Source organism: Calonectris borealis, chromosome W (genome assembly GCF_964195595.1).
Source record: "Calonectris borealis chromosome W, bCalBor7.hap1.2, whole genome shotgun sequence".
Taxonomy (NCBI): Eukaryota; Metazoa; Chordata; class Aves; order Procellariiformes; family Procellariidae; genus Calonectris; species Calonectris borealis.
In genome coordinates, this window is record NC_134351.1 from 30,234,224 (window position 1) to 30,254,753 (window position 20,530).

At 46.8% G+C, this 20,530-nt stretch overlaps 1 protein-coding gene across 1 annotated transcript in view; it reads right to left on the bottom strand.

Moving 5' to 3' along the window:
• LOC142074951 (SWI/SNF-related matrix-associated actin-dependent regulator of chromatin subfamily A member 2-like) overlaps positions 1-20,530 on the bottom strand; it is a 128,929-nt gene that overhangs the window by 2,878 nt on the left and 105,521 nt on the right. The window contains exons 8-9 of the mRNA XM_075135963.1: positions 12,110-12,217; positions 10,634-10,687 (exon numbers count right to left, since the gene is read on the bottom strand). Coding sequence (XP_074992064.1) covers positions 10,634-10,687; positions 12,110-12,217 — 162 coding nt within the window. The remainder of the gene's footprint in view (positions 1-10,633; positions 10,688-12,109; positions 12,218-20,530) is intronic.

Genomic DNA, 20,530 nt, shown 5'->3' on the forward strand with positions numbered 1-20,530 from the left:
CTCAAAGAAAGTATATTATGCTTACAGTCCTTCCACTCTTGCTGCTTATACTGATGGAGATCTGTAAGGAGAAAAAACACTGAGCTTTCAGCCTTTTTCTTTATGGATGAAGAAATGGAGCTATAAGATTTTAATTAACTTTTAAAGTAAAGAAGGCCTAGTTAAAGATTCACTGTCCTGACTCCCTTTCACTTACTCTGGTGCTCTAACAAAAGAAAACCAGAACAAATTTATGTCTTTGATACTTCTTTGGCCTGCTCAAACCACAGATTTTCTACTTTACAAACTATTTTGGCTAAATATCGTTTTTTAATAATAATTAGCACAATAAAGAACACTTTCCCAAAATATATAAACACAAAACTGGAAAAAAAAATTGAACAGGTATAAAGATGACTTACAGTGAGTACAAAACTTACTCCCCCTTCTATAAATGATTAAGTTACAACAGTATATGTACATTTTCCTGGTGCAACTATATATACATTAAAGGATGTGGCTGTACTTTTTTAACTACACCAGCAAAGATAATACTTTCATGTGTAGATAAGACTAAGTAAAGTAATAAGCAGAATTTTCAAGTTGTGTTTACACATAAATGAGTAAAAAAGGGCATAACAGTATAGCTCTTAATGAGGCAGCATATGTCCTCCAATTCTACTAAAAAAAAAAAAAAAGAAAAAGAGAGCTAACTGTTTGTCCTAGTTTCGGCAGGGATAGGGTTAAATTTCTTCCTAGTGCTGTGTTTTGCATTTAGTATGAGGAGAATGTTGATAACACACTGATGTTTTCAGTTGTTGCTAAGTGCCCTCCTAGTCCAAGGACAGCTCCCGTGCCTACTGACTGAGCTAGGTACACAAGATGGGAGGGAACATAATCAGGACAGCCAGCCCAGCTGGCCAATGGGGTATTCCATACCATGTGACGTCATGTTCAGTATATGAATGGTAGGCGTGATCCAGGAAGTACCGATCGCTACTTGGTTATCGGTCAGCGCGGGTGGTGAGCAATTGCATTGTGCATCACTCAGTTTGTATATTTTATCATTATCATTATTCTTTTCCCTTTTCTGTTCTATTAAACTGTCTTTATCTCAACCCATGAATTTTTCTCACTCTTACCCTTCCGATTCTCTCCCCGTCCCACTGCGGGGGGCGGGGGGAGTGAGTGAGCGGCTGCGTGGTATTTGGCTGCCTGCCAGATTAAACCACGACAGTCCTTTATTGGCACCCAACGTGGGGCTCGAAGGGTTGAGATAACGATAGATCTGACCAAAGTGTGTTAAGGCAAAATTGTTATAAGCATCCATTATATTGATTGGTCACAATGTTGATTTACTGGCTCTCAAAGTTGTGGGGCTGGCTCTCAATGTTGGGTCATGTAATACCTTGCTTGCAGTATGTGTTCCCTTTTGTGCTGTTTATCATCAGTCGGAACTGGGCCAAGATTATCATTTTGTTGCTGTTTTATGAGGTGATAAAATCATTGGTCGTAAGTCTAATCTGGTATCTGGACTCGGCACTGCCGTCATTTCTGTACCTCGGGAACCACCTCTTAGAAATTATTGGTAATTGCACTTGTTCCTCCTCGGAGAATGAATTTAAGGGGGAGACGGGATGGGACACTCTCTCCCACTTGTTCATCTTCCCTTCCATATTGTCAGAAACTCCTTTTTCTTCTATCCTCTTCACAAAGATGTCCACAATATTCCCTGAGAATTTTGAATATCCTTGGGATGTTCAAACAAGCATGTTCATATTGCTATGTCTCCTGAATGTGGTTCAGGCCTTGTTTAGGGTTAAACAACTATTCAGGAATACTGTCCAGAGATCAACCCTCAGGAACAAGAAAAGAGGGAGGGCAAGCAGCGGTGCCTCATTGGGGCGGGCGGAGCGGCGAGTCTCGGGGGCGGCTATAGACACGGTGGCTACTCAAAACCCCACGACAGGCACTGCGGCTACTCCAACCCCCATGACAACCCCTGTGGCTACTCAAACCCCGGCAACAGTCACCGTAGCTTCTCCAACCCCTGCGACAGGCACTGCAGCCACTCAAGCTCCGGCAACAGGCACTACAGTTACTCCAACCCCCATGACAAGCACTGCAGCTACCCAAACCACAGCAACAGGCACTACAGCTGAACCAGAGGACCAACCCTTGCTGGTATCCGTTGCCCCTGTACAGAAGAGGAAATCTTGGAAGCGGAGATCAGGTCGTTTAGAAAGGGATGATGAAAGAGCAGGGCCATCACGAGGAGAGTAGGAGGAAGAGGAAGAACTCATAAACGAGACGGAAACCACCCGATCCCTATCCCTGAGTGAGCTGCGAGATATGCGGAAAGATTTCAGCCGTCGTCCAGGCGAGCATATTGTTACCTGGCTGCTCCGATGCTGGCATAATGGGGCCAGTAGCCTGGAATTGGAGGGGAAGGAGGCCAAACAGCTGGGATCCCTTGCTAGGGAAGTGGGTATTGACAAAGCAATTGGAAAAGGGACACAGGTCCTCAGCCTCTGGAGGCGACTGCTGTCAGGCGTAAAGGAAAGGTATCCCTTCAAGGAAGATGTTATATATCGCCTAGGCAAATGGACCACTATGGAGAGAGGTATCCAGTACCTGAGAGAACTAGGCGTGCTGGAGGTGGTTTATAGTGACCTGGATGACCCCCGAACACCCAAAGATCCAGATGACATCCAGTGCACGCGACCCATGTGGCGGAAGTTGGTACGGAGCGCACCAGCATCGTATGCCAGTTCGTTGGCAGTACTGTGCTGGAAAGAGGAAGAAGCACCAACGGTGGATGAGGTGGTTAACAGACTTCGGGATTTCGAAGAAACTATCTCCTCCTCCCTTGTCTCGGCTGTGGAGAAACTATCCCGAGAGGTCCAGCAACTCAAAGACGATAGGTCCTATTCTCCACCTGTACGGACCAGTATCTCAGCCATTAGGAGTCAGCGTTTTTCTCCTCAAGAGAGAGGATATCGAAAGTACACACCACGGGGCACCCTGTGGTTTTACCTGCGTGACCACGGAGAGGACATGAGGCAGTGGGATGGAAAACCTACCTTGACCCTAGAGGCACGTGTACGTGAGTTGCAAGGAAAAACAATGACACAAGGGGGTTCTCCCAGGAAAAATGCTGCTCCAGTTGTCAGGAAAACCCTGTCTCACGACGGTCCAGTTTCCAGTGAACAGTTCCCCAGACAGAGTAGAAGGGCTGATCTTACTTTGGACTGTAATGAAGGAATTCTTGACTCACGTTTGCAAGAAGTGAGAAGCGGATACTATGACCAGAACTAGAGGGGCCCTGCCTCCGGCCAGGTGGAGGAAAGGGACAACCGGGTTTACTGGACTGTGTGGATTCAATGGCCTGGCACATCAGAGCCACAGGAGTATAAGGCTCTCGTAGACACTGGTGCACAGTGCACCCTAATGCCATCAAGCTATAAAGGGGCAGAACCCATTTGTATTTCTGGAGTGACAGGGGGATCCCAAGAGTTAACTGTGTTGGAGGCCGAAGTGAGCCTAACCGGGAACGAGTGGCAGAAGCACCCCATTGTGACTGGCCCAGAGGCTCCGTGCATCCTTGGCATAGACTACCTCAGGAGAGGGTATTTTAAGGACCCAAAAGGGTACTGGTGTGCTTTTGGTATAGCTGCCCTGGAGACGGAGGAAATCAAACAGCTGTCCACCTTGCCCGGTCTCTCAGAGGACCCTTCTGTTGTGGGGTTGTTGAGGGTTGAAGAACAACAAGTACCAATCGCTACCACAACAGTGCATCGGCGACAATACCGCACCAACCGAGATTCCCTGATCCCTATCCATGAGCTGATTCGTCGACTGGAGAGCCAAGGAGTGATCAGCAAGACTCGCTCACCCTTCAACAGTCCCATATGGCCAGTGCGAAAGTCTAATGGAGAGTGGAGACTAACAGTAGACTACCGTGGCCTGAACGAAGTCACGCCGCCACTGAGTGCTGCCGTGCCGGACATGCTAGAACTTCAATACGAACTGGAGTCAAAGGCAGCCAAGTGGTACGCCACCATTGACATTGCTAATGCCTTCTTCTCCATCCCTTTGGCAGCAGAGTGCAGGCCACAGTTTGCTTTCACTTGGAGGGGCGTCCAGTACACCTGGAACCGACTGCCCCAGGGGTGGAAACACAGCCCTACCATTTGCCATGGACTGATCCACACTGCACTGGAACAGGGTGAGGCTCCAGAACACCTGCAATACATTGATGACATCATCGTGTGGGGCAACACAGCAGAGGAAGTTTTTGAGAAAGGGGAGAGAATAGTTCAAATCCTTCTGAAATCTGGTTTTGCCATAAAACAAAGTAAGGTCAAGGGACCTGCACAGGAGATCCAGTTTTTAGGAATAAAATGGCAAGACGGACGTCGTCAGATTCCAATGGATGTGATCAACAAAATAACAGCCATGTCCCCACCAACTAGCAAAAGGGAAACACAAGCTTTCTTAGGCGTTGTGGGCTTTTGGAGAATGCATATTCCAGATTACAGCCTGATTGTAAGCCCTCTCTATCAAGTGACCAGGAAGAAGAACGACTTCAGATGGGGCCCTGAGCAACAACAAGCCTTTGAACAAATTAAACAGGAGATAGTTCATGCAGTAGCCCTTGGGCCAGTCCGGGCAGGACAAGATGTGAAGAATGTGCTCTACACCGCAGCCGGGGAGAATGGACCTACCTGGAGCCTCTGGCAGAAAGCACCAGGGGAGACTGGAGGTCGACCCTTAGGGTTCTGGAGTCGGGGATACAGAGGATCGGAGGCCCGCTACACTCCAACTGAGAAGGAGATATTGGCAGCATATGAAGGGGTTCGAGCTGCTTCGGAAGTGGTTGGCACTGAAGCACAGCTCCTCCTGGCACCCCGACTGCCGGTGCTGGGCTGGATGTTCAAAGGGAGGGTCCCCTCTACACATCATGCAACCGATGCTACGTGGAGTAAGTGGGTCGCACTGATCACACAACGAGCCCGAATAGGAAACCCCAGTCGCCCAGGAATCTTGGAAATGATCACGAACTGGCCAGAAGGCAAAGATTTTGGAATATCCCCAGAGGAGGAGGTGACGCGTGCTGAAGAGGCCCCACTGTATAATAAACTACCAGAAAACGAGAAGCAATATGCCCTGTTCACTGATGGGTCCTGTCGCCTTGTGGGAAAGCATCGGAGATGGAAAGCTGCTGTATGGAGTCCTATACGCCAAGTTGCAGAAACTGCTGAAGGAGAAGGTGAATCGAGCCAGTTTGCAGAGGTGAAAGCCATCCAGCTGGCCTTGGACATTGCTGAACGAGAAAAATGGCCAGTACTTTATCTCTATACTGACTCATGGATGGTGGCAAATGCCCTGTGGGGGTGGTTGCAGCAGTGGAAGCAGAACAACTGGCAGCGCAGAGGTAAACCCATCTGGGCTGCCGCATTGTGGCAAGATATTGCTGCCCGGGTAGAGAACCTGACTGTAAAAGTACGTCACGTAGATGCTCACGTACCCAAGAGTCGGGCCACTGAAGAACATCAAAACAACCAGCAGGTGGACCAGGCTGCTAAGATTGAAGTGGCCCAGGTGGATTTGGACTGGCAACATAAGGGTGAATTATTTATAGCTCGGTGGGCCCATGATGCCTCAGGCCATCAAGGAAGAGATGCAACATATAGATGGGCTCGTGATCGAGGGGTGGACTTAACCATGGACGCTATTGCACAGGTTATCCATGAATGTGAAACGTGCGCTGCAATCAAACAAGCCAAGCGAGTAAAGCCTCTTTGGTATGGGGGATGATGGTTGAAATACAAATATGGGGAGGCCTGGCAGATTGATTATATCACACTCCCACGAACCCGGCACGGCAAACGCTATGTGCTCACCATGGTGGAAGCAACCACCAGCTGGCTAGAAACATACCCTGTGCCCCATGCCACTGCCCGGAACACCATCCTGGGCCTTGAAAAGCAAGTCCTATGGCGACATGGCACCCCAGAAAGAATTGAGTCAGACAACGGGACTCATTTCCGAAACACTCTCATAGACACCTGGGCCAAAGAGCATGGCATTGAGTGGGTCTATCACATCCCCTACCACGCACCAGCCTCCGGGAAAATCGAACGATACAACGGGCTGCTAAAGACTACGCTGAGGGCAATGGGTGGTGGGACATTCAAGCATTGGGACACACATTTAGCAAAAGCCACCTGGTTAGTCAACGCCAGGGGATCTGCCAATCGAGCTGGCCCTGCCCAATCCAAACCCTTACGTACTGTAGAGGGGGATAAAGTCCCTGTCGTGCACATGAGAAATATGCTGGGGAAGACAGTCTGGGTTACTCCTGCCTCTGGCAAGGGAAAACCCATCCGTGGGATTGCTTTTGCTCAAGGACCTGGGTGCACTTGGTGGGTAATGCGTGGTTTAAATACCATGCAGCCGCTCACTCACTCACTCCCCCCGCTCCCCCAGTGGGACGGGGAGAGAATCGGAAGGGTAGGAGTGAGAAAAACTCGTGGGTTGAGATAAAGACAGTTTAATAGAACAGAAAAGGGAGAATAATGATAATAAATAATGATAGAATATACAAAATGAGTGATGCACAATGCAATTGCTCACCACCCGCGCTGACCGATAACCAAGTAGCAATCGCTACTTCCTGGATCACGCCTACCATTCATATACTGAGCGTGACGTCACATGGTATGGAATACCCCATTAGCCAGCTGGGCTGGCTGTCCTGATTATGTTCCCTCCCATCTTGTGTACCTAGCTCAGTCAGTAGGCATGGGAGCTGTCCTTGGACTAGGAGGGCACTTAGCAACAACTGAAAACATCAGTGTGTTATCAACATTCTCCTCATACTAAATCCAAAACACAGCACTAGGAAGAAATTTAACCCTATCCCAGCCGAAACCAGGACAGGGCCCCTCACTACAAGAAGGACATTGAGGTGCTGGAGAGTGTCCAGAGGAGGGCAACAAAGCTGGTGAAGGGCCTGGAGCACAAGTCTTATGAGGAGCGGCTGAGGGAACTGGGGTTGTTTAGTCTGGAGTAGAGGAGGTTGAGGGGAGACCTCATCACGCTCTACAACTACCTGAAAGGAGGTTGTAGCGAGGTGGGTGTTGGTCTCTTCTGCCAAGTAACTAGCGATAGGACGAGAGGAAATGGCCTCAAGTTGCGCCAGGGGAGGTTTAGACTGGACATTAGGAGAAACTTCTTTACTGAAAGAGTGGTCAGGCCTTGGAACAGGCTGCCCAGGGAAGTGGTGGAGTCACCATCCCTGGAAGTATTTAAAAGACGTGTAGATGAGGCGCTTAGGGACATGGTTTAGGGGGCATGGTGTGTTGGGTTGACGGTTGGACACGATGATCTTAGAGGTCTTTTCCAACCTTAATGATTCAATGATTCTATGATTCTATGCTCACCACCCGCGCTGACCGATAACCAAGTAGCGATCGCTACTTCCTGGATCACGCCTACCATTCATATACTGAGCATGACGTCACATGGTATGGAATACCCCGTTGGCCAGCTGGGCTGGCTGTCCTGATTATGTTCCCTCCCATCTTGTGCACCTAGCTCAGTCGGTAGGGCATGGGAGCTGTCCTTGGACTAGGAGGGTACTTAGCAACAACTGAAAACATCAGTGTGTTATCAAAATTCTCCTCATACTAAATGCAAAACACAGCACTAGGAAGAAATTTAACTCTATCCCAGCCGAAACCAGGACACCAGGCAATCTACTGACCCACAGCCATGCTGGCTGAAGCAAAAGGTCAGATCTGAAGCTGCAAGGATTAAATAGTAAGGTTTGCCCAGCCATGTCTAAAGGCGAGTCAGGCAGGAGCTGTGAGCAATGAAGAGGAGTAAATGAGCTTGATTGGTAGTCAATATCAAAGGCTTCTGAATCAATTGGACCCTCTCCTGTGCCAGCTCAGGGATAGCAATACCTATGATGGGCATGGGATGAGAATGCATGATCATGCAATTCTCCTTCCACACATGACAGTACAGTTTCCTTCTTTGGACAACTCCCAGTACCTAGAGAGAGCTAGGAAGAGCTGGTAGCTCTTGATGATGCTGCTCTGGGTGGGATTTCCAAGGTAATGCCTCTCTGGAACCTCTCTTTTCTTCCCAGGAGGAGAAGCCATATACCACTCTCATGACTCAGACCAGGATTAACAGCCATCTTTTATTCTCTGACTGTACTGCCCCAAACAGAGCTTTTAAGATCTCCTTTTTGTTAACACATATAAATCTAACAAGACTCCATAAGAATCAATATAAGTTTTACATATAAATATGGGGTCTGCACGAAGCAACAGAGAGAGAGAGAGAAGTAGAAGAAAAGAAGAAAGGAAAGAAAGCAAGCAGGTCCAAACCCGAAACCAGAGACCTTGACTCCACACTCCACAAAACTTAAGGACAGGTATAATTCTCCTCACTTTACTCATATGAGAAAGTGAAGCTCTGTCTCTCACACACACTCTCTCATAGTCTTTCTTTCTCTTTTCCTTATGCTCTCAGACTTCTGTCTTTAGTCAGTCATCCTTGCTGTAAGTTGCTTTAAATTGTAATTGGATAATCTTCCAGATTTGGGGGGGGGGGGCTTTTATCAGAGGAATTCCTGGGGATATAGCCTTTATTTGATGAAATTGAGAGTTGCTAAATTAACAAAGGACAAACTGAAGATATGATTCTTTGTTCATAGTAGAAACTATTTTTAAGAAACAAAATAGAGTACTGAAGGAGTTAGTGGATGTTACAGCAGGACCCCTCTCGATCATCTATCAAAGGTCTTGGGAGTCTGGGGAGGTCCCTGCTGACTGGAAGCTAGCCAACGTTATTCCAATTTACAAGAAGGACGTAAGGGAAGACCCAGGAAACTACAGACCTGCTAGTGTAACCTCAGTACCTGGGAAAATTCTGGAGAAGATCATACTGGGTGCTATTGAAAGGCATTTAAAGGACAATGCAATCATCAGGCACAGTCAACATGGGTTCACAAAGGGAAAGTCCTGTCTAAATAATCCGATATCCTTCTATGATAAGGTCACTCGCCTAGTGGATGAAGGGAAGGCGGTGGATGTAGTTTTTCTGGGTTTCAGTAAGGCTTTTGATACTGTCCCTCACAGCATCCTTCTGGACAAGTTGTCCAACTGTGAGATGAGCAGGTACATGGTGCGCTGGGTGAAGAACTGGCTGAACGGTGGGGCTCAAAGGGTTGTAGTGAATTGGGCTACATCTGGCTGGCGACCAGTCACCAGCAGTGTTTCTCAGGTCTCAATTCTAGGGCCAGTTCTGTTCAGTATTTTTATCAAAGATCTGGAGGCAAGAGTTGAATGCACCCTTAGCAAGTTTGCTGAGGATACTAAACTGGGAGGTGCTGTTGACTCTCTTGAGGGACAAGAGGCCTTGCAGAGCGATCTGGATAGGTTGGAGCATTGGGCAATCATCAGCGACAAGAAATTTAGCAAGAACAAATGCTGGATTCTGCACCTGGGACGGAGTAATGCTGGACAAAAGTATAGATTGGGAGAGGAGTGGCTGGAGAGCAGCCCTGCAGAAAGGGATCTGGGGGTGCTGGTTGACAGTAGGCTCAATAGGAGTCAGCAGTGTGCCCTGGCAGCCAAGAGGGCAAACCGCATCCTGGGGTGCATTAAACACAGCATAACCAGCCGGTCAAAAGAGGTGATTATCCCGCTGTATTCAGCGTTGGTGAGGCCTCACCTTGAGTACTGTGTGCAGTTCTGGGCCCCACAATTTAAGAAGGATGTGAAGGTCCTTGAATGCGTCCAGAGGAGGGCAACAAAGCTGGTGAAAGGGCTGGAAGGCATGTCCTATTGAGGAGCGGCTAAGGACTCTGGGTTTGTCTAGTTTGGAGAGAAGGAGGCTGAGGGGCGACCTCATTGCTCTCTACAGCTTCCTGAGGAGGGGAAGTGGAGAGGGTGGTGCTGATCTCTTCTCCCTGGTATCCAGTGATAGGACGTGTGGGAATGGTTCAAAGCTGCGTCAGGGGAGGTTCAGACTAGACATTAGGAAACATTTCTTTACTGAGAGGGTGGTCAAACACTGGAACAGGCTTCCTAGCGAGGTGGGTGATGCCCCATGCCTGTCAGTGTTTAAGAGGCATTTGGACAATGCCCTTAATAAGATGCTTTAATTTTTGGTCAGCCCTGAAGTGGTGAGGCAGTTGGACTGGATGACTGTTGTAGGTCCCTTCCAACTGAACTATTCTATTCTATTCTATTCTAAAATAGGTATGCTTGTACATTCATGTTACTATATTTTCTTTTCTTTCAAATACTGAATTGATGAATATTGTGATCTCTGTGTGTGTCTCATGGGGACCTTAGCATGCACAGTTGCTACCCTCGACCTTAGAGATTCCAAATGTGTAGGCACCTCTTGAACTAATTTCCCCAAATCAGTTTCATTTTTGCACTCTCTCTGAGTGTATACGTGGCTATTAGTCACATGCAAAAGCCCTATAGAGTACTAACTGAACAAAGAGGTCAAATGTCTGGCATACACTTTAATCTTTTACCACCACTATAAGTTATAAAAAGCTCTGGGAAAATTAAACAAACCAACCAACCCCATAAACTAAAAAGGCTTGTAAAATTCATACCTCTCCATCAGGACCAAGACCAGATCCCATTCCTTCTGCATTTTCTTCTGCCTTCTACAACAAATAGAGGCAAAACTATTATAGTCAAGCTATGAGCATAAAAAGCATTTTATATGATGGAAGCATTCTAGAGCATGAACAGTTTTTTACTTTGCATTTTCATAGCCTGGGATGAATGCAAATAAAGATATTGATGGATGTAAGGGGGATATATATACAGGTACTACTGCACTCACAGCACTTGGCAGTATTAATGGGAAATCTACAACCTTCTTAGTTGCCTTGGTAAATCTGTGCCTGGTACGTGGCTAGCCTACTGGATTTCTGGTCCAGGAGAAGCTACATCTTTACTTTGGAGGCACAGGCCATTTTATCTGTTAAAAATATATTCTTAACAAAATGTACAACTGTCTTGGAGATGGGAATAAGGAATATTTTTTATGTCAGTCATTTCAAAATTGTCCATCTATTATATATTGGCATTTATTACCACATGTAGAGCATTGTTTTTAAGCAATGCATATATTAACATTTTAAATGGTATATATTTTTGGTGTCCAAACTATACAAAGTTAAATTGTCAGGAATATTAGGTACAGCAGTCTGTTTATATACAAGCACATGAAACTTCTGAGACTCTTTTTCTTATAGCTGATAGTAAGATCATTCACATCATGAAAACTAGAGATGGAAATGGGCTATTAAGGCCATCTTACCCATCCTCTGGGACAGGAAAGGAATTTAGGGGTCACAAAAATGACAAATTATTACTTAATTGTCACTTTTTTTTTTCCCCCATAAATTTGCTCAGTTACCAACTAGTCTCTCTGACAGGGAGAGAAATATTTAATAACATACAAAGTGGATTTTCAAAAGGCTTAAATTAAATGGTTACAATGTAGACAATGAACAATACTACTTGTGGAATACCCATTTATACAAAATACACCTATTAAAGTTCTCTTTCTCTGGCTATTTCTAATGGCCCTACAAACCAAATATAGAACTGAGTTTAGAATCTAGAGGTCTAAATAAGCAGTTCTATATGTTACAATTGAATATACTAGCCTTTTCTGATATACTCTAGTTTGGACTCTCATAACTTATTCCTAATTTACATGGTTGGCCCATTTTTGCCTATAGGAAGTTTATCAGTAATTCAGATGTTTACAACCCACAGGTTTCTAATCCCATCTTCTTCTTTCCATCTTTGGAATACTGTTAGCGTGGCAAAAATACAGCATTTCCTACAACAGACTTCAGAGAAATATGAATTCATTCAATGTTAAGAATTTGGCAATGCAGATTTCAGACACTGATCTCTGTAAGACAACTGGAGATCACTGCATTTACCAATGTTAAAATGGGGTTTGAGGGGGAAGTGGGATAAAAATGTTAGTTTTAGCTACTTGCCTTCTTTCTTCTCCTCCTCTTTTTCTTCTCTTTGGCTGCTTGTGCCTGTTTGTGCTCCCATACCAGATTGGTCAGATTAGCCACATACTCGTCTGTCTGCTGCAATAAGTAGGCTAGGCGTCTATCTTTCTTTTGGTCAATCAACTTACGGTAGCCTTCTTCATCTTCAGCCTAGCAATGCAGGACAAACATCATCCATGAGAGAAATGTTCCTAAGAAGAACCTACAATTGCAGTCTCAATGATGATGCGTTACCTTAAATATCTTCTACTCCTGGCGGGGGGGAGCATTCTACAACAGGACTGAGAATGGGAAAAAATTATATAACAGCACATCAGACAAGTTACAATGCTGGGAAACTAAGGGAATTGATAAGACTCCTACAGAGAAGATTTTTCAAAAGCACGAAGTACAGTTATCCCCCACTCTCATAGAAAGGTAATGGGACCCAGATGCCTAACTTATTTGGTCCTTTACCCAGTATAAGTAATAATCTTTATCTGTCAGGTGTTACCAAGAAATTTTCCTTAGGGCAGATTATGCATCTCTGGTGTTGTTTCATCTTCCTGTGGAGAATCTGATGCTGGCCACTGTTAGAAACAGGATATCAGACCAGATCAGCCACATCTCTGAGTCAGTTCAGCAACTCCCATATCCCTACAGCACTGCATAAGTATGTTGTTAGAGCATAGCAGGAAATATTACTTGTGTATGCCAGAAAGATATAATGACATCTTTATGCATATCAGGAAATACAAGACAAGCATCACAGAGCCCACAGAGCCCTGAGTTATCTCGGCCAAGATAACTCAGTGAATAAATTAATAATTGAAGAAGTATACAGGGCCTTATAAAACCAAACAAAAATAAGAAATATTTTGAAGACCGTTACTTTCAATAAAAATAGCACAGTTGTGAGATATGAACAAACTCCTGCCTTTCTGGAGACATACCAGAACTGCAGTAACCTGGCAAGAACTTGCAAGGTAAAATCCATTTTCAGCATTCAAGACAACAGAACTACAATGCTCAAAAAGTAAGCTTCTATGACTATTGTAATTAAATATAGTATCATTATAACCTAGCCAAGGTATTTCCTCTATACATACTATCTTTTTCTTGGTGAGATCTTTTGAAGCATATCATGAATGTTCTTGCATGCAATATATAAATGTTAAGGAACTTCCCTGGGACACAATCACCATTGCTAATCCTAGTTATCTAAGGACAATCTGTATAAGGAATTTAAGACTATTATCTAAGATGCTTTGGTTAAAAAGTATGCTATCATACTTTTAAACATAGCCTATTTTCCTAGGCTAGCCCAAGTGTCTGAGAGGAGATGAAGTCTTTAGAAATTTCTAGTATATAGAAGATCAACTTCTGGCTACACTGAATTAAAGATCTGTAAAAACTGTAAGAACATATCACAGTCGGACTAAATTTAAACAGGGAAAATAACTCCACTAACATAATATGCATAATTAGCATCATTTTGTTTTGCTTTTCCGTGAAAATTTAATTAAGCTTTTAGAAGGGAACAGGGTAAGTGCTTCTGACTGCAAAACCCAGTTGAAGATGCTGTCCTGGTTCCGGCTGGGACAGGGTTAACTTTCTTCCCAGTAGCTTGGGGAGTGTGCTGTGTTTTGGGTTTAGTGTGAAAGGAGCGTTGATGGCCCATTGATGCTTTGGCTGTTGCTGGGTGGTGCTTGCACCAGGGAGGGGGGAGCACAGCCGGGGTGCTGGACCCAGCTGGCCAATGGGGTATTCTATACCATGTGACATCATGCTCAGTATAAAAACCAGGTGGGGGGGGGGGGGCTCGCCCCCGTTCGTGACACGCGGTCGGTGAGCAGTTGCGTTGTGCATCGCTTGCTTTGTGTATTCTGTTATTGTTGTTGTTCTCATTGTTATTATTACTGTTCTACTTAGTTTTATTTCAATTATTAAACTGTTTTTATCTCAACCCGGGAGCTTTCCTACTTGTGCCCTCCCAATTCTCTCCCCCATCCCACCGTGGGGGGGAGTGATCGAGCGGCTGCGTGGGGTTTATTTTTGCTGGCTGGGTTTAAACCACGACAGTCCTTTTTGGCACCCAACGTGAGGCACGAAGGGTTGAGATAATGACAGATTAATTAGAGCATATTAAGGAATTTATATCTGGTAACATATTAATTTGTTCTGCACCATGCTCCTGTTCTTGCTGTACCTGTTAAAGATTGGAGTTGGGTTTTGTAGTCTGTTGTGCTCTGCCGTGATTAATGACGTTTTGCCTGGGAGATTTGTTACTAAAACGTTGGCATTGGGGGTTATTTGGTATTTGGGATTCGTAATGAAGCCGTTTCTTCATTTCGGGTACCACCTCCTGGAGACCATTAGCAATTATACCTTTTCCTCCAAGAGATTTTTTATGGAGGAAATAGAGAATGGCACCCTCGCTACCTTTCTCTATGATGTCATCTCCTTCGTTAAAATAACTTGCCAGTACCTTGAACATCCCTGGCTAGTTAAGATACATCTATTGGTACTCCTTGGGGAATATTGTTGTGGTTTTATCCAAGGTTAGTAAGGAATTTAAGAATGTCATCCAGAGATCTGCCCCAAGGCTGGATAGTTATGAGTGGCAGGGCGAGTGGGATAGCATGGGCAAATGCCTAGGACGATGGGCACCCCCAGTGTTCTGGAACTTTACCCCTGAACAAGTGCAGAACCCTGAAAAATTAGTAGAATATTTGGAAGAAGTATGCTGTCACCCTGGCCATTCCAGGGAGACGCAAATCACTACAATGTGCTGCGGCCTGGCCCACGCCTACCGAGCCCTGTTTAACACCACTCAGAACCCCCAAGGGGAAGGAAACGTCTCTGCAGCTGATGACAAAGCAACAGGCCCTGTGGCTACCCCACCCCCCACAGCAAGCACAGCAGCTCCCTCACCCCCCACGGCAGGCGCGGCAGCTACTCCGCCCCCTGCGACAGAGAACCAACCCGTGCCGGTATCAGTCGCCCCTATACAAAAAAGAAAATGCACAAGAAAATCAGCTCCTCTAGTAAGGGATGAAGATGAACCAGGGCCATCACGAGAACAGGAGGAGGAGGCAGAACCCGTAAATGAGATGGTAACCACCCGATCCCTATCCCTGGGTGAGCTGCGAGATATGCGAAAAGACTTCAGCCGTCGTCCAGGGGAGCACATTGTCACCTGGCTGCTCCGATGCTGGGATAACGGGGCCAGTAGCCTGGAATTAGAGGGGAGGGAAGCCAAGCAGCTGGGATCCCTTTCTAGGGAAGGGGGCATTGACAAAGCAATTGGGCAAGGGGCACAAGTCCTCAGCCTCTGGAGGCGACTCCTGTCAGGTGTGAAGGAAAGGTATCCCTTCAAGGAAGATGTTATATGCCACCCAGGCAAGTGGACCACCATGGAGAGAGGTATCCAGTACCTGAGGGAATTAGCCGTGCTGGAAGTGATTTATGATGACCTGAACAACGAGCAGTTATCCAAAGACCCAGATGAAGTCAAATGCACCCGACCCACGTGGCGGAAGTTTGTACGGAGCGCACCAGCGTCACATGCAAACTCATTGGCAGTAATGACCTGGAGAGACGGAGAGGAACAAACAGTGGATGAACTGGCTGGCCAACTCCGGCAATATGAAGAAACTCTCTCTTCCTCCCTACGGGCCTGTGTCTCTGCTGTGGAGAAACTGTCTCAGGAGGTCCAGCAACTCAAAGAGGATATGTCCTGCTCCCCACCTGCACGGGCCAGTGTCTCAGCCATTAGGAGCAAGCGTCCCTCTGCTCAAGAGAGGAGACATCGTGGGTACACACCCCGGGGCACCCTGTGGTTTTACCTGCGTGACCACGGAGAGGACATGAGGAAGTGGGATGGAAAACCTACCTCAGTCCTACAGGCACGGGTACATGAGTTGCAAGGGAAAACAACCACAAAAGGGGGTTCTTCCAGGAAAACTGCTGCTCCAGTCTCCAGTGAGCAGTTCCCCAGACAGAGTAGAAGGGCTGATTCCACTTCCGACCTTAACAAAGGGACTTCTGACTCATACTTACAAGAAGTGGATAGCGAATATGATGACCAGGACTAGAGGGGCCCTGCCTCCAGCCAGGTGGAGGAAAGGGACAACCGGGTTTACTGGACTGTGTGGATTCGATGGCCTGGCACATCAGATCCACAAGAATATAAGGCTCTCGTAGACACCGGTGCACAGTGTACCCTGATGCCATCAAGCTATAAAGAGGCAGAACCCATTTGTATTTCTGGAGTGACAGGGGGATCCCAAGAGTTAACTGTATTGGAGGCCGAAGTGAGCCTAACCGGGAACGAGTGGCAGAAGCACCCCATTGTGACTGGCCCAGAGGCTCCGTGCATCCTTGGCATAGACTACCTCAGGAGAGAGTATTTCAAGGACCCAAAAGGGTACTGGTGTGCTTTTGGTATAGCTGCCCTGGAGAGGGAGGAAATTAAACAGCTGTCTACCTTGCCCGGTCTCTCGGAGGATCCTTCTGTTGTGGGATTGCTGAGGGTCAAAGAACAACAGGTACCAATCGCTACCACAACAGTGCACCAGCAGCAATATCGCACCAACCGAGACTCCCTGATTCCCATCCATAAGCTGATTCATCGACTGGAGAGCCAAGGAGTGATCAGCAAGACTCGCTCACCCTTTAACAGTCCCATATGGCCAGTGCGAAAGTCCAATGGAGAGTGGAGACTAACAGTACACTATCGTGGCCTGAATGAAGTCACGCCGCCACTGAGTGCTGCCGTGCCGGACATGCTAGAACTTCAATACGAACTGGAGTCAAAGGCAGCCAAGTGGTATGCCACAAGTGATATCGCTAATGCATTCTTCTCAATCCCTTTGGCGGCAGAGTGCAGGCTACAGTTTGCTTTCACTTGGAGGGGCGTCCAGTACACCTGGAACCGACTGCCCCAGGGGTGGAAACACAGCCCTACCATTTGCCATGGACTGATCCACACCGCACTGGAACAGGGTGAGGCTCCAGAACACCTGCAATACATTGATGACATCATTGTATGGGGCAGAACAGCAGAAGAAGTTTTTGAGAAAGGGGAGAGAATAGTCCGAATCCTTCTGAAGGCCGGCTTTGCAATAAAACGAAGTAAGGTCAAGGGACCTGCACAGGAGATCCAGTTTTTAGGAATAAAATGGCAAGACGGACGTCGTCAGATCCCAATGGATGTGATCAATAAAATAACAGCCATGTCCCCACCAACTAGCAAGAAGGAAACACAAGCCTTCTTAGGCATTGTGGGTTTTTGGGGAATGCATATTCCAAATTACAGCCTGATTGTAAGCCCCCTCTATCACGTGACCAGGAAGAAGAACGACTTCAAATGGGGCCCTGAGCAACGACAAGCCTTTGAACAAATTAAACAGGAGATAGTTCATGCAGTAGCCCTTGGGCCAGTCCGGGCAGGACAAGTTGTAAAGAATGTGCTCTACACCGCAGCCGAGGAAAATGGACCTACCTGGAGCTTCTGGCAGAAAGCTCCAGGGGAGACTCGAGGTCGACCCTTAGGGTTCTGGAGTCGGGGATACAGAGGATCCGAGGCCCACTACACTCCAACTGAGAAGGAGATATTGGCAGCATATGAAGGGGTTCGAGCGGCTTTGGAAGTGGTTGGTGCTGAAGCACAGCTCCTCCTGGCACCCCGACTGCCGGTGCTGGGCTGGATGTTCAAAGGGAGGGTCCCCTCTACACATCATGCAACCGATGCTACGTGGAGTAAGTGGGTCGCACTGATCACACAACGAGCCCGAATAGGAAACCCCAGTCGCCCAGGAATCTTAGAAGTGATCATGAAGTGGCCAGAAGGCAAAGATTTTGGCATATCCACAGAGGAGGAGGTGACACGTGCTGAAGAAGCCCCACTGTATAACAAACTACCAGAAAACGAGAAGCAATATGCCCTGTTCACTGATGGGTCCTGTCGCCTTGTGGGAAAGCATTGGAGATGGAAAGCTGCTGTATGGAGTCCTATACGACAAGTCGCAGAAACTGCTGAAGGAGAAGGCGAATCGAGTCAGTTTGCAGAGGTGAAAGCCATCCAGCTGGCCTTGGACATTGCTGAACGAGAAAAATGGCCAGTACTTTATCTCTATACTGACTCATGGATGGTGGCAAATGCCCTGTGGGGGTGGTTGCAGCAGTGGAAGCAGAACAACTGGCAGCGCAGAGGTAAACCCATCTGGGCTGCCGCACTGTGGCAAGATATTGCTGCCCTACTAGAGAACCTGGCTGTAAAAGCACGTCACGTAGATGCTCACGTACCCAAGAGTCAGGCCACTGAAGAACACCAAAACAACCAGCAGGTGGACCAGGCTGCTAAGATTGAAGTGGCTCAGGTAGATCTGGACTGGCAACATAAGGGTGAATTATTTATAGCTCGGTGGGCCCACGACTCCTCAGGCCATTAAGGAAGAGATGCAACATATAGATGGGCTCGTGATCGAGGGGTGGACTTGACCATGGAAACTATTGCACAGGTTATCCGTGAATGTGAAACGTGCGCTGCAATCAAACAAGCCAAGCGAGTAAAGCCTCTTTGGTATGGGGGACGATGGTTGAAATATAAATATGGGGAGGCCTGGCAGATTGATTATATCATGCTCCCACAAACCCGACAGGGCAAGCGCTATGTGCTCACCATGGTGGAAGCAACCACAGGATGGCTAGAAACATATCCTGTGCCTCATGCCACCGCCCGGAACACCATCCTGGGCCTTGAAAAACAAGTCCTATGGCGACATGGCACCCCAGAAAGAATTGAGTCAGACAACGGGACTCATTTCCGAAACACCCTCATAGACACCTGGGCCAAAGAGCATGGCATTGAGTGGGTATATCACATCCCCTATCATGCACCAGCCTCCGGGAAAATGCAACGATACAATGGACTGCTAAAGACTACGCTGAGGGCAATGGGTGGTGTTACATTCAAGCATTGGGACACACATTTAGCAAAAGCCACCTGGTTAGTCAACGCCAGGGGATCTGCCAATCGAGCTGGCCCTGCCCAATCCAAACCCTTACGTACTGTAGAGGGGGATAAAGTCCCTGTCGTGCACATGAGAAATATGCTGGGGAAGACAGTCTGGGTTACTCCTGCCTCTGGCAAGGGAAAACCCATCCGTGGGATTGCTTTTGCTCAAGGACCTGGGTGCACTTGGTGGGTAATGCGAAAGGATGGGGAAATCCGGTGTGTACCTCAAGGAGTTTTGATTTTGGGTGAAAATAGCCAATGAACTGAATTGTATGATGTTAGTTACTATATAATACTGTATGTCATCACTTCTATGGTTACCATATGCCCTATTAACAGTATTATAGTAAGAATCACCCAGATTAATGTAGAATGAACTCCGATGAAACTGAGCAAGGTGCAACGATGATAGAACCGGACGAGCGCCCAGAACTGGCCTCTGCATGCAAGAGCCCAACACCACACACCATCTCTTCCGCCCTGAAAGACTGTTACAACAGATGGAACCTGAAGTCATGGACTAAATGAACTCAACGGACATTTTAGAGGGATGGCCCATGGACTAAGGGAATGATATCTCTGTGTGCGTATATATCAAAAGGCAGGAAAAGTAGTGGTGGCTAATTGGAATGTATGGGAAAATGTGAGACCTGGGCATGATGTAGATGGTATAGAATAAGGGGTGGATATTGTCCTGGTTCCGGCTGGGACAGGGTTAACTTTCTTCCCAGTAGCTTGGGGAGTGTGCTGTGTTTTGGGTTTGTTGTGAAAGGAGCGTTGATGGCCCATTGATGCTTTGGCTGTTGCTGGGTGATGCTTGCACCGGGAGTGGGGAGCACAGCCGGGGTGCTGGACCCAGCTGGCCAATGGGGTATTCTATACCATGTGACATCATGCTCAGTATAAAAACCAGGTGTGGGGGGGGCTCGCCCCCATTCGTGACACGCGGTCGGTGAGCGGTTGCGTTGTGCATTGCCTGCTTTGTGTATTCTGTTATTGTTGTTGTTCTCGTTATTATTACTGTTCTACTTAGTTTTATTTCAATTATTAAACTGTTTTTATCTCAACCCGGGAGCTTTCCTACTTGTGCCCTCCCGATTCTCTCCCCCATCCCACTGGAGTGGGGGGGTGATCGAGCAGCTGCATGGGGTTTATTTTTGCTGGCTGGGGTTAAACCACGACAGATGCATACTGAGTGCTGTGTCTCTGATAGCAGATCTGAGTCACAGGCTTTGGGTAGGAGGTTTTAGGAGGAAGCACTGGATATTAGTGTTTTGTGACATTTCTGGACATAGAAATCCATCTTGTATTTATTAGCTGTGGACTTCTTTACCATATATCATATATATTTCAGAGTGACATAAGCTCATTCACCTCAGAATCTAAAAAATATTTTTAAAACAATGAGACTTTTGTAAAGTCATCATATTTTTATCTGATAATTAACATTGTAACAGCTTGAA